The sequence below is a fragment of the Euprymna scolopes genome, chromosome 5 (genome assembly GCF_053919585.1).
Source record: "Euprymna scolopes isolate OS-2025 chromosome 5, ASM5391958v1, whole genome shotgun sequence".
NCBI classification, from domain to species: Eukaryota; Metazoa; Mollusca; class Cephalopoda; order Sepiida; family Sepiolidae; genus Euprymna; species Euprymna scolopes.
The window spans coordinates 132328104-132342182 of NC_136486.1; the positions used below are offsets into that span (position 1 = coordinate 132328104).

Sequence of the window (14079 nt, forward strand, 5' to 3'; positions counted from 1 at the left end):
CAGTTTAATAGATGTTGAGGTTCTTTAAAGTACAGGATAGCAAATTTTTCATGAAGGCATAATCAACATGGGTCGTCTAGGTCTCTACAGGTGTTTGCTTGTCTTACTATTTTCCATTCGACTACCGGCGAACGGCCGCTTTCCTTGAATTCCCAGTATTTATTTGCTAGCTTTGTTTGGTGTTTTTTTATTGTTGAATGTATTTTTGTGGTCATAATATCGAGTTTTGAAATCTAAGGAAGTCATACCTATGTAATATTTCTTGTTATTCGGAGTTGGTTTATTAGTATTATTTCTGCTAGTTATGTTTCTTTTGTGTTAGTTTTACGTTTGTCATGGTGTCTACTTTTTTTTATTGTTTATTTTGTTGTTGTTTACATTGTTTTTATTTAATATTTTGTTATTATGTGCTTTAATTATCATCTCTAAATTTTCGCAGCAGCTGTAGGATAACTTTAGGGTATTTTTATTGAAAATTTTGTGTAAGGGGTTGGTTGTGGGAAAGTGCTTTTCGATAAGATCTAGAAATTTCTTGCCAAGTTTTGTTTTTAACATTTGATTGTATGGGGCCATATACCAGATTATATTTTTTTCTTCTATTTTTAATTTTATTATAGTTATTGGTGTTTTGTTGCTTGTATTTGATATCAATATTTTTTGCATCCACTATTTTTTTAGGGCTGTTTCATAGATATTGGTCCTGTATGCTTTGTCCTGTTAGTGCATGTTCATTGGCTGATAGGAAGGGCGCGGTGGATACTAGAAAGCTGATCGGCTAACTAAAATCTCAATAGGTGCATATATAAAGACGACAGACAACCAAAAAATTTGCGCATAAGCCTGAAGAATCCTAGAGTGGATGAAACACAGAATATTCAGTGTAGCTTAATCACCATATATATTTTATAAATTACTAATATATATATATATATATATATATATATATATATATATATTAGGTCCTTGCTAATGAAGCCAGAGATGGCTTCTGTTGCCGAGTTCGGATCTATCAACCGGTGTTAATCAGGACAACCTGCACTGATGATTCCTGAAAGGTTGAAACACTAGTGTCTGTAGGTATTTAATAATCATTACAGTATATATATATATATATATATATATATATATACACACACACACACACACACACACACACTAGCAAAAGTACCTGTTGTTGATTGGGTTCAAAAACAGCCTAGAAAAAATGGACTCTGATTTATGAAAGTATGATAGGTTGTGAAAAGAAGGGTTGTAAAGAGATAGCTTCGAATTTGGGGGTATCAAAACCAAAGCAAAATATGATGAAAGTAAAAATAAAATAGATAAACCCCATAATTTATTATATCATACATGTTCACACTGAAACACTTACCACAATATTCTGTGGATCTATATTAAAAAACCTTGTTAAACTTTGTGACATATTTCAATTCTATGGAGGTCAGGGGCGAACGAACACCCCATAATTTTATTATACCATATTTCTTCAAACTGAAGCATAATTACCAAAGTATACTTACGCAGATAGATATGAAAAGTCTTTATTAAAGTTTGTGCCTATTTCCATTCTATGGAGGCCAGGTGCGAACGCAGACCCCACAATTTTATTATACCATCCCTATTTAAGTTAAAACATACTTATCAAAGTATTATTATGTACATCTATATCAAAAACACTTGTAAACGTTTTTTTTAATTTTTTTAATTCCATACTTTGTGGACCAAGCGCGTACGCAGACCCCACAATTTTAATGAATCATTATGCCAGATCAAACATACCTATTCCTGTGTCTCGATACATCTTCTATCATTATAAGTGATCAGTTTTCTATAATAGTCAACCATATAGGAGCCTATTCGTGACCAGGCACACACACAGATGTTCAGCTTTATATTATATATATATGTGTGTGTATATATATATATATATATACATACACACAGGGTGGGTGATAAGTCGCACACCAAAGGATTTTAAATAATTCTGATAGTAATGAACGTTATTTATTAAAACCAAACTTAACCAATAAACTGAAAAAGCACATTGAACACACTGATACAATCATAAAAGATGTATCTCATACCCAAAGAAAATAAAATATATTTTGCCCCGCAGATTTGACAGTTTCACATCACTTAATTCTTTGGTGCGTGACTTGTGACCCACCCTGTACATTATATATATATATATATATATATATATATATATATATATATATATATATATACAGAGAGAGAGAGGTGACATTTGCTAATACACTTGTGAGCAAAAAAAAAAAAAAAAAAAAATGGCCCAAACAAATTTTATTGCACTAAAAACTATATTGAACAAGGAAACTTAAAGGATACAAATACAAGAGAACAAGACATTTACTTTATTAAATGCTTAGGATGGAATCGCATTCCCTTTGATTTCTTTATAAGATCAATCCTTTTAAACATGCTCTCAACCAAAGTGGAACACTGAAGAGGAGATGCTATTCCATTCGCTTTGCACAGCTTCCCATAGTTTGTCATTGTTCTCAAAAGTTCTTCCAGCCAATGCATGAGATATTATGGACCAAATATTCTCGATTGGGTTTAAATCGGGGCTTTGACCTGACCAAAATATCACATCAATTGAATTATCAGAAAACCATTTTTTTGTGAGTTTAGCAGTGTGTGCAGGGAGAGTATCATGTTGAAAAATAATGTTCTGGGATATTCCCAGCTTCTGGATTCTTAGTAACAGTCCTGTTTCTAACATTCGAAGGTATTTCTTTGCATTGATTGACTTCTTACATCTAATAAGTTCCAACTCCTGATGCAGTTAAGTTCCTCATACCATTATCCCTCCATTCCCGTGTTTAACTGTCGTTTTAATGCAACTTGGCGAGAATCATGTTCCAGTTCTTAGATAGGAGCATCGGGAGCATCACTAACAAGACAAAATCTTGATTCTATCTAACCAGAAAACATTCCTGAACCAGTCTGTATCTTTCTTGCCATAACACGAGAAAAATCTTTCTCTGATTGATGATGTTCTTAGATAAAAATGGCTTCTTTGCATGCCTTTTAGGGGAAAAATCCCATTTCTTTCATTCGCCTAGATATTGTATATCAAGAAATTATTTCCAGCCCCTGTTTTTAATTCTTTGCTATGGTCAACATAAGTTTTCTTTCAATTCTTCAAAACAGTTAATTTAAGCCTGTGGTCGTCCTTCAAAGTGGATGCTCTTGGAGGACCAAATCCAGATTTTCCTTTTACCAAGCGTTCGACTTCGAACCTTTGATAGATTCGCTTCACTACAGAAAGAGGTTTTCACATTTTCTTTTCTTAAAATATCAAAATCTGCTTGTAAGTCATTTTGGACAGCCTTAATCCTGCGATTCGGTTTTTTATAACCTCGCCAAGATGCGGTCTTATTTTTAGGATTCATTTTTTTAGTTATTATATGCTATAATAATAATGATCTACAGAATTAAAAATTTTCAGTTAAAATTAACAAAAATTCATGGAAAAATATTGAAAAATCGATTTCTGCCTTCTTTCACTCTTGACCCATTTTTTTTTTTTGCTCATGTGTAGATAAGCTAAATAGAGATATATATTAAAACAGACATGCTGCATATTGTTATGGTTCTTATAGACATATATAATGGTAGTAATTGAATATCAACTCTTAAAATGTTCAGATAATATAAACCTAACTTACCAATGCTCGCCGATTTCGCTTCCAACTTTCCGCCCTCCGCTTTGAATCTATGGGGTTAAGTGCTACAATGAAGAGAAAAGGTGAAGAAACTTAGTAAAAGAAAAAAAAAAGCTTTAAGAGGAATTATGAAATTTTCAGGAGAACAAAGGAAAAATATGTCAACCTAAAGGAATGATTGCAGTATAGCATTCAAAATGGAGGCTGGAAATAAGAACGAAATGAAAAACCGAAAAAATTACATTAAAATATTAAATTTAATGGAAATGCAAGAAATTTTCAGTTTCCTCAATTGATCAACTTTGCCAATGTAGACCAGTAGAAATCCTTTTACAAGTGAATTTATATTTGTACAGAAATTTAAACCATAATTTCAATGTATGTTTAATTTCTGAGCTCTCTACATAGTACCTTCCTGTAGTTTAATGTAGAACTGCAAGATTAAGGTGAGCATGAAGACATATCAAAAGGCAATTTTAACACAAATGGAAATGTGGAAAGATGTACGGAAAAAAATTCAATCATTTTCTATTTCAGTTAAACACAAACAATTTTATTATAACGGTTTAGAAACCAGTCAAAATGGTGATTTTATTTTTTAAATAAATACCTTTAATTTCTAATTTTCGACCCAGAGAGTCTTCATCAGAAAAATACAGACAATATTTAAAAAAATCTTCTTCAGCAGCATGTTGTCACTCAGTTATAGTCTTTATCAAAGATGAAGATTTTTTTTTTGTGCCCAATTTTAGTCGTTTTGTGCGTTGGTATGCACGTGCTGGTTAGTAATAAAAGCATTTCCACTGTTTGAATGCATTAAGTTTTGAAAAATTATAACAGTTTAAGTTCAATTTATAAGTTTACTATATAGCAGTCTCAATATTCTTGCAGAATAATAGTTGGGTTATATAGTGTAGACATCTTCCTACATGAAAACTGAAATCAATTGGAAAAAGTAAATTTTAACTTAAAAAAAAAAAAAAATTCTGATTTCTACTCAGTTATCTTCAATTTATAAATTAAACCTTGGCAGACATATGCTAGATTTTTAAAGATAAAACATTTTAGCAATATTTCAAAAACAATTTACAAATTCTGACAAAAAGGAGAGAGATTTCTTCCAAGCAAAAAACTGAATAAAGATCAAAAAATATTACAAAAGAATTTAAATATTACAATGCAGCCATCATGGCAATGTAATAGATAGAAAGCAATTTTTCCTTTTTTTATATTAGAAATTTATTTCCAATAGTACATTATGTATTAAGCTACCTTTTGTTGTTGTTGATGATGATGATGACACTATTGTTTGTGCAAGTAATATTGCTAAATTTATTTAATTTGTGGGTTTGGCTATAAAAGAAAAAATGAACCGATAATACCTGATGTGGTTTAGCCATGGGCTAACTATGCCAGCTTCCTCCAAAGGAGGAAGTATACAGGGAATATTAAATTCACAAGCAGTCCCTGGCCAGATGTATATCCCCATCATGGGAAGATGACATAACAGTACTTAACATTGTCAAATAGTCACCTGTCTGGTATTGTCACTTAACTTTGGTTATTTAACGAGAAACGGTGTTTCAACGTGATTATGCTGTATGCACCATAAACAAATAGCACAAAATGTAAAATGAAACACAGACAGGATATTTCGCAGTCTGAATCATATATCAGTTTCATTTTTCACTTTGTTCATACCCAGCCCCATAGACTAAAACTTAATATTGCCTGTGCAAACAATAACATCAACAGTAAAAAAAAAAAAAAAAGAAGGAAATTACCCCCCCCCCAAAAAAAACCCCAGCTTCATACTTAAGATACTCTTTAGATAACAATGTATGCTAAATCTAAAAACAATTATAGGGTCTGCACAAACTGCATTAGTTACTCCTGTTCTACCATGCTAATGTATACATCTTATTCTGAAAAGAAACAGATTACATACTACGTAGAATAAAATAAGTGAAACACACACACACACATATATATTAGTGAATGACAAGTGTTTACGACCACAATCTGGAACAAAAAATTCTTTGTGTTGATTTAGCCTGTATACGTGATCAAAAAGAAACTGACAATTGTTTGCAACTTGCCCCTCTTCTTTGTAATCGATAATTATTGAAGACACAATAACTACTCTCTTAATACAGGATTAAGATTTTATCAATAAAACTAAAACAAAACTAAGATGTGTGTTTACACATACACAAGCATGCACAGCACACACTCCTCTTCATGAACCTGAAAGAACTTGAATGCTTAGGAGACACGGTCCTTGAAGGTCTAATGTATGTGTGTATAAGGGTTTGTCAGGTCAATCTGTCATGAGGAGACTACCCCCTGCAAGTAAATTCTAACCAAATATTAAAAATAACACGGTATTTGAAGCCTACATAAGACTGCCACTGTATGCCTACTCTATACTGGTTTATACATGTGATGTTATGACCCCAGCAATATCCCCTAATAAAACTAGTAGTTCAATAAAGGATACCTGTCAAGGCACAGTGAAAACTCGATATTGTGCGTTTGATTTATTCTTTATATATGTTGAAATATCATAATACGAAGAATAGTGCACCTTCTCCAAGAGATGTTGCCTTTAAGATAGATACTCTACCAGACTAGATGAATTCTGATCTTAGAATTTGGCACAACCAAAGTACCACAAGCTTAATGTCCATTTTACATGCTGGTATGTGTTGGACGGCTTTTTTAAAATTGATTTCTAAACTGAACTATCTTTGGCCAGATTTTTGTTTATCTCTTTATTCTCTCAAATATATCATCACTTCCTCTTTTATTTTCCTTGGCCTTATCCCATGAGATAACCCTGTTTCCTCAATTGTTCTATATTTACTAACCAGGAACTCTCATCCATTCTTTCAACGTGGCCATACCAATGAAGTCTCCTGTTCAGTCTCAGCCTAAATTCTATGTCTAATTGTGGTGTTCATAACTATGTAAAACAATGTTTGTTTGCTGATGTTTTTACTTTTTTTTGTTTTGGTGGTGGTGGGGGCTTCTCGCATGCTGTGATTGTGCACAAAGTTATTGATTTGATTGCATCCCCTTTCCACTTAATACATGCAGAAGAAGAAAAGATGAAAGAGTAAGCTCAATGGAGAAAGAGAAAGTAGCTTGTATTTAAAAAAAACAAAAAACTTTTGTTTGTATCAGATTTCTACTTAGACTACATATCCTCTTTGTCATTAGTCGAAAACAAGTATAGATTATTTGAGCCATCCTTAACTATAAACATCTGATTTTCACAACTAAATGTTTATCATGTGTCTGTGTGCAGGTGTAAGTGATATTAATCAGTGTATGTGCATGGAATTTTCAAACGAGACTCGAGATACAAACACATGAATCTTTTTTTGCATATCACAGAATGAAAATCCTCATGATAGTTTTATGCTGTATTAAATCCGGCACGAAACTTTTCATAGATTACCATAATCTTTAATCCTCCTCTTCAAAGCTTTTCCATTCAACGAAAAATAACCAAATCTGTCATTTCAAAATGAGGCTGATAAGGAAGCCATCTTGTTCAAGGCTGACACTGAACTGTAAAACACAACCTGGTTTATTTATATACTTGAATATTTTTTGCTTTCTTTTTATACCAAACAAGGCAGCTTGCCACTTGAAACATAAGGAGTTACTGTTTGGAATCGTGCCTAACAGGGTACTGTAAGGAGTTGAGTAGCAAGATGTTTGTTCACATTATATTTAAACTTTTTCAGGTTAGTACTGTCAGAAAGGCAGAAAACAAGGAGGGAATTTCAAAGTCTAGCATTTCAAGAGAAGAAACTTATTAGAGTAGAAGGCTTTCTAGCATCTAAGGACCTCAACAGTGAAGGGGTGAGATTTTATTGCTCATTGGGTTAGTTGGGAGTATGTACATCTTTTTATACCTATTTTCTAAACTTCTGTTTAACTAATGTATAATTTTCTTTATCATTTTCCAGAAATATTCTACAGAAAAAATATTTTAAATTCATGCAACTGCACAAAGTTCAAACTTTTGTGCTACTCATCCAGTATATATTTTTCAATAGAAATCCACTTGACTGGTCTCCTTTTATCTCAAAGGACACTTGAGGAAGAACTGCGATTCATTCCTTGGTCTATGACGGTTGTCGACTGAGGATGAGGTTGGTAAATGAGCTTTAAATCACAGGCTCCTTTGTCAGTCTGACAGAGGCTAATCTCTCAGCCTGTTGACAATTTGCTAAGTGACGCATTCTCAAACACCCCTCTAAAAGATGTCTGCATGACAAGGAGCTTATAATGGAGTATGTGTAATCTGCATTTTTGAACAAATTCTAAAAAACAAATGGACTTAATAGCTACCCTTTGTCTTTTTTTGATTCGTTGGAATTTACTTTCTTCGTCACTCTCAAAAACAAAGTTTTCACAGAAATATGTGAATTCAAAATATTTTCCAATCAATAAAAATCATTTTAAACTTCAAAAGTAACAATCTGGTGTAAAATAAACAAAGTCTATAAAACAGTAGTTTGGTCAACTGAAATCAAAGTTCTTCTGGAGACACCTGCGACATGACTCCTAATGCCAAAACCACGCATCCTATAAAATGGGAATGTGACATGCTGAAATTCCTTTCAATGTATTTTGTTCGTTAATTCATGTTTTCGTGCTTGTATTCCAAAATTCCTGTTGTTGATTTCGCTCTTGTGACTCGTGACCTATTTATAACAATCATGTTTTTATCCATCTTTTTCATTTGCCAATTTAACTAGATGCATGTTAATTCTTAGTGCTGCTATTGGCACTTTTCAAATCTTATTGTCAAAATACATTACCTGTAGTCAGAAGCTGCACTACAGCTTCAATAATTATTTTAATTGTGGACCAAATCCCTTAATATAAAACAGCTAATTTTCCAGGTAGACGTTAAAAGAAATGAAAGAATTCAACTGAATGCACTTTATCAAAAATATGAAGGTTATCCATCTGAAACTTTGTATAAGAGATTTTTTCCTTCATTCTTTTTTTTTTTTTTTTTAAATCAATAATTGCAAAAATATTTTTTAGAACAATCTTGGTTGTTGAAGTTATTTTTAAGTACATAGAAAAGAACAATTTCATTTAACTTAAATTTTACTACTTATCTCCAAACCTTTAAGTGATCAAATGGTTAGAATTCCTGTTTCTCATCATTATAATAAACCGTTGTTTGGCTTATCTTTTAATGAAATACGTTTATGACATTCCATCTATTACATGTTTCATGAGATTCAATCATTGTGTTGAGATCTTGATCTTGTTTACTTGCTTCCATGCAAAGGCAAAGTTAAATATGTCAGTTTTTAATTGAGAGAAAATTCATCTCCCCAAAAAGAGACATTCTGGATTGGCACAAAACTAAAAATGAAAAAATAAAAACTCGGCTGAATATTGGAAGATTTTAAGAAGTTGGAATTTTAAGAATTCTAGGAGTCCAAGTCCTTATACCTACCGACTCCACAATCCTGCTTGCAGTATAAGCATAAAATATGCAAGATAAGTATGTATTGAATCATACAAGAAACATTAAGTTTGTAGATTCCAGAAATTTCCCACTAAACACATGGCCTAGTGGATAGCAGTATTGGTTAAGCAATATTCTCATGTGCATTCTACCTTCAAATTGCAAGTGAAGAAACTTGCAAAAATTCCTGATAAACCACCCCCTTAAATAATCCAATTTATCTAATCTCCATTACTAACGATTACTACGATATTATCCCATTGATTACTGTACACGCAATAACCCTTATCCTCGAGTGGCCTCCAGGCCTTGATAAGTGGTGACTCCCATGTAAAAAAATTTTTTTTAAATAAAAGAAAATAAAAACAAAAGATATCTAGCAGGCATGAAACTCGAAATAACACTCCGCTCTAGAAAATCAAATGGCTTAAATAAAATGCTCAGTTTGAAATTCAGATAATTACTGGTTGCAAAAAAAGAAAGGCCAGCAGTCAAAATGTCTCTTACTCTTATCTTAGTCAAACTCAGATGAAGTGTAAAAAAAAAAAAAAAATATATATATTTTGCTAACAACTTTCAGTGATGAAAAATATTGCTCTCGTTTCTTCAAGATTTTTTTTTTATTTATTATTATTAAACTTAGCACTTTGTTTGTTATGCCACAGGTCCTTGTGGTTATTTCTATCCAGTCATGGCTGACAGACCAAGAGCAATTTACCTTGGTGGATTAAATAAAGGGTTCTGTTTGAAATTCTATACACATTCCAAAGTTAGACAAAATATGAAAGTTACGTTTGTCCAAAACATAAAAATCAATCTAAGACAAGAACAGTAATTCGAACGTGGGAGTTATGACAATCTGTGAATGTGTATGAGGCGGGGGGGGGGGACGTTAATGTTCTTCTGCCGTTTTCATCACGGAGTTATCAAGTGCAGTTTTGACTCATTTTTGAGAGCATAGGGATTTAAAGGAATGCTATGTCTAAGCAGCCAACAACTGGTGCAGAAGACAATTCCATGCTTGAAATCAAACCAAACTATGGATTAAATACAATTTGTCAATTGCAGATTATTTACAAAATATACAAAACATGCAAACAAATTAAGGATTTGGATATAAAATTTATTAAATATTTACACATATTAAAAACTTTGAGCAGAACAAAAATAAATGGAGTCGACATTAAATAACTAAAAATGGGTTGATATGCCATAAAACAAAGCAGTTCTGAATGCAAAAAGATATTTCTGAAAGTCATAGGACATGTGCTGTTTCCTGATTTTGTCGGCATGTCCACATCATGTGTTAGAAACATAGATAAAAAAGATGCTCAGAGTTGAGTGCTTACGAGATGGTTAATAATCTTGTGGGTGTTTACCCAAGTCGCTTGCTAGACGTTAGAACTTCAATGGATTCAAGCCCAGGGAAACAGTGTGGCAAGTGTTTGAAAATTTCTAACTTTGAATCGCCAAAATCTTATTTTTTGTATGTAAAAAACATTCAGGTTCAATCCTCAGTACAGATGCTATTAAAAATACAATTGTGAATTACTTAAAGATTTCTATCCAGAACAATAGCAAACTATCCTCATGGGTTCCATTCGAAATTCCATACAGATTCCCAAGTTTGACATGATACATCTGAAGAAGGTTGTAGGTTATATTGGCCAAAATGTTGTGAGAGTAACATATTTGGAGGAGAATGGTAGTTGAAATAATACAAATTATTTAATCCTCATCTCAAAAAGTCCAAAATATATGACTTTTCATTTCTTGGAATTTAACCATACATTATCCTACGTACTAGGTGCTGTTGAGGTGTAGTGCAGTTGAAAAACAAAAACACCCAAAAAACCTATTCCATGATTCATTCATTATTAAGTGAAGATCAAAGGGAAAAAATAAAATATAATGAATGAAAGATTAAAAAAACTAAAAGCAAAATATTAAATTGGCTGCAATAGAAACTTTGTTCCAGAAATGACTTATGATTCTATGAATGTCGCTAACCACACTATGCAGGTAACAAAAAATGTTTCAAAAGTTTTTAGATGACAATAATTTGTATTATTTGGATTATTGTTTACATCTTGGATGCTATTCTCACACCATTTCGTCCAACGAAACCTCCAACCTTACTCAGATGTGTCTTGTCAAACTGTGGAAACTGTACAAAAATTTCAAACTGAACCTTTTATTTAATCTTTGAAGGTAGATTGTTCTCGTTTCATTAGCTTACTAGAAATCTTAAATAATTCTTAATTATATTTTTAGCATTCTGTACTGAAGATTGAACCTTCAACTTCCAAAAGATTGTTACTTAGAATAGTTCTTTGTCCGTTGTGTTATGGGTCCACATGCAATAGATAAAGTTTGAAATTCCATAGTTCTACAAAATGCACCTGAAGAAGGTCAAAGGTTACACTGTCCAAAACGATGGGAGACTAACATTTAAGATGAATACAGTAGTTTGAATGGTCCAAACAAAAAGATTTTAAAAACAATTTGAATACTTGACATGAGAAACGTGTTCCAGTTTAATTACTCTTATTAATATCATCTCGTTTATTATGAGTGAGTGATACAATTATTGTTGTTGAAACAGCATTCACCCCGGTTGTGTTGAGCCCGATTTTTCTTTGGTCTACAACACATCTCAAATTATGGTGGCCCATGCATGGCAGCTCTGTACAAAATCACACAAGATGGTCAGTCACTCATGATTACATCATCGAAAGCCAACTACCTGTGAACAGGAGAGTTCAAGTTTTCTTTCAGTTAAAATCAGATTTTTAAATCTTTAAAGAATAAACAAACAGTTTGAATATTGGAGGACTTTAAAATAAGAAGTTGGAGTCTAATATTTGAAAATCTATAAGTCAGTGTTGGAATTTTAGGAGTCCAAGTCAGACCTTATACTTTCTGGCTCCACAACCCTGCTTACCATATAAGCATAAAATATGCAAGTATGTATTGAATCATACAAAAGACATTAAGTTTATTGAAAACCATCCTAGATATTCTTAATAGATACATGATTTAGTGGATAAAAGCATTGGTTAAAAGAAATTTGAGTGTATTCTACTCTGAAGTTGCAAGTGAAGAAACTTAACAAGTAAAAATATTTAACTTTAGTGAAACCCAAAATAAGAACAATCTACTCTAGCAAATTAAATAGTTTAAATAAAAAGTTTGAAATGCCAAGATAATTACTGGGCGCAAAAAAAAAAAGAAAAAAAAAAGCATTTTTAAGCAAATAATGGGAATTTGTAGGCATTACAACATAAATCTTACATGTTTGCATTATGTTAACCTATTTTCTTTTGTTCTTATTAGATTGTTTTCAAAATGGTAGAAAAGATGGCTGGCTTTCGGTTACTCATAAAATTTGATTATGTTATTTAAAAATATAATTAATGGATCAATTTACATGAATTTTGAAATATATTTTCGATTCATCGCAGGTACGTACATCAGAGATTTTTCTTTATTTTTGTCCTTTAATATAGGTGCAGTCTAAACAAGAACCAAGTTTTTAAAAGTATTCTTTATTTCATTAAAATTCCAACTCGCATTATTGATTAAGATTTAAAAAATATAAATTTCTTTTTATACCAAAAGTAATTCTTATTCTAAAAAACATTTGATTATTCATCACATATTTAAATATCTAACAAACAAACAAAAAAATAAACAGAAAATATGCCAAACAAGTAGTTGTTAGCAGTGATCATTTTTGTCATTTCTTTGCATTAGTGCCAACGTGTTCATCTTACATGCCATCCATTTTATCTCAGTTCTTGCATAGCAGTACAAAATAACTGTATTCTTTACTGCCTTCAAACAAAACTAAACATCAAAGCATTAAGATACTTTATTTCTAACTAGCATGGCTAACCAGCATTACCCGGAGGTATAGACAATAAAATAGAAAAGTTATTTGTTATATCTTGCTTTTGAAAACAAGATATTTATTTGGAAAGTCAAAAAGATTAAAAAATAAAAAATACATAAGTTTATAATTTTTAAAGAAAAACTGAAATAAAGTTTTTTTTAAAAGAACAGACAGGTTAATAAAACGAGGAAACAAAATATAGGAGGGTTGATTGTCATACCAGTTGAAATATTCATTTCTTATGAAAAATGGGTAAAAAGAAGAAAAGGGAGGAAAAAATCTATTTTGTAATTTTAATTCATTTTTTTATTGTTTAGATGAATAAACATAACTAGGATTTTACATATTATACTAAAAGGGTATATTAAAAAGTTTTAGGCATTTAGAGAGTGCATAACTCAGCCAACACCAATAAAAACTGAACAAAAATCTGTTTTAAAATGTGACACACAGGGAGGTAACTAACATTTTTTTATTTTTTTTTTGCTTTGTTTTCTAGAAAATTGTTATAATATAAAAAGTATTAAAAAAAGGGGGAAAAAAATCAGGATTCATGCCAAAATTAAAACATTTACTTACTTTTTAAGCCCATGATCCAACCTTACCCAAAAATGTTAGTTAATCAAAAATCATTTGAACAATTATGTCAAATAGTTTAACAAGATTGAATATACAACCTTTGTTCATCTTGAATAAAATGTACAAAGATATTTAATTCTTGTTTAAAATGTCAAATTCATTTGAGAAAATAACTCACTCATGTGAAAGAGAAACTCTTTAAAAGAGAATCATTTCTTTTTATTTTTAAATATTAATTGTGGCCATCAGCAGAATGAGAGATTTGATGATGTGGAAGAGAGTGGGGGAGTGATGATATTTATACCCGTAAAGGTATAAATTGCAAGTTTTTAGTATGAATACCAGAACAAAGAGCCCCAAAAAGAAAATGGGTGGAGAAGAAAAGGCAGAAATAAAAATAGAGAAAA

General features: G+C 31.5%; 1 protein-coding gene across 13 annotated transcripts in view; it reads right to left on the minus strand.

The window, feature by feature from the left end:
* The window catches only part of LOC145276974 (serine/threonine-protein kinase tricornered-like), a 582645-nt gene that overhangs the window by 14451 nt on the left and 554115 nt on the right, over positions 1-14079 (minus strand). For all 13 annotated transcript variants that reach the window (XM_080128524.1, XM_080128529.1, XM_080128525.1 and 10 more), the window contains one exon: positions 3696-3757. In XM_080128524.1, coding sequence (XP_079984650.1) covers positions 3696-3757 — 62 coding nt within the window. The remainder of the gene's footprint in view (positions 1-3695; positions 3758-14079) is intronic.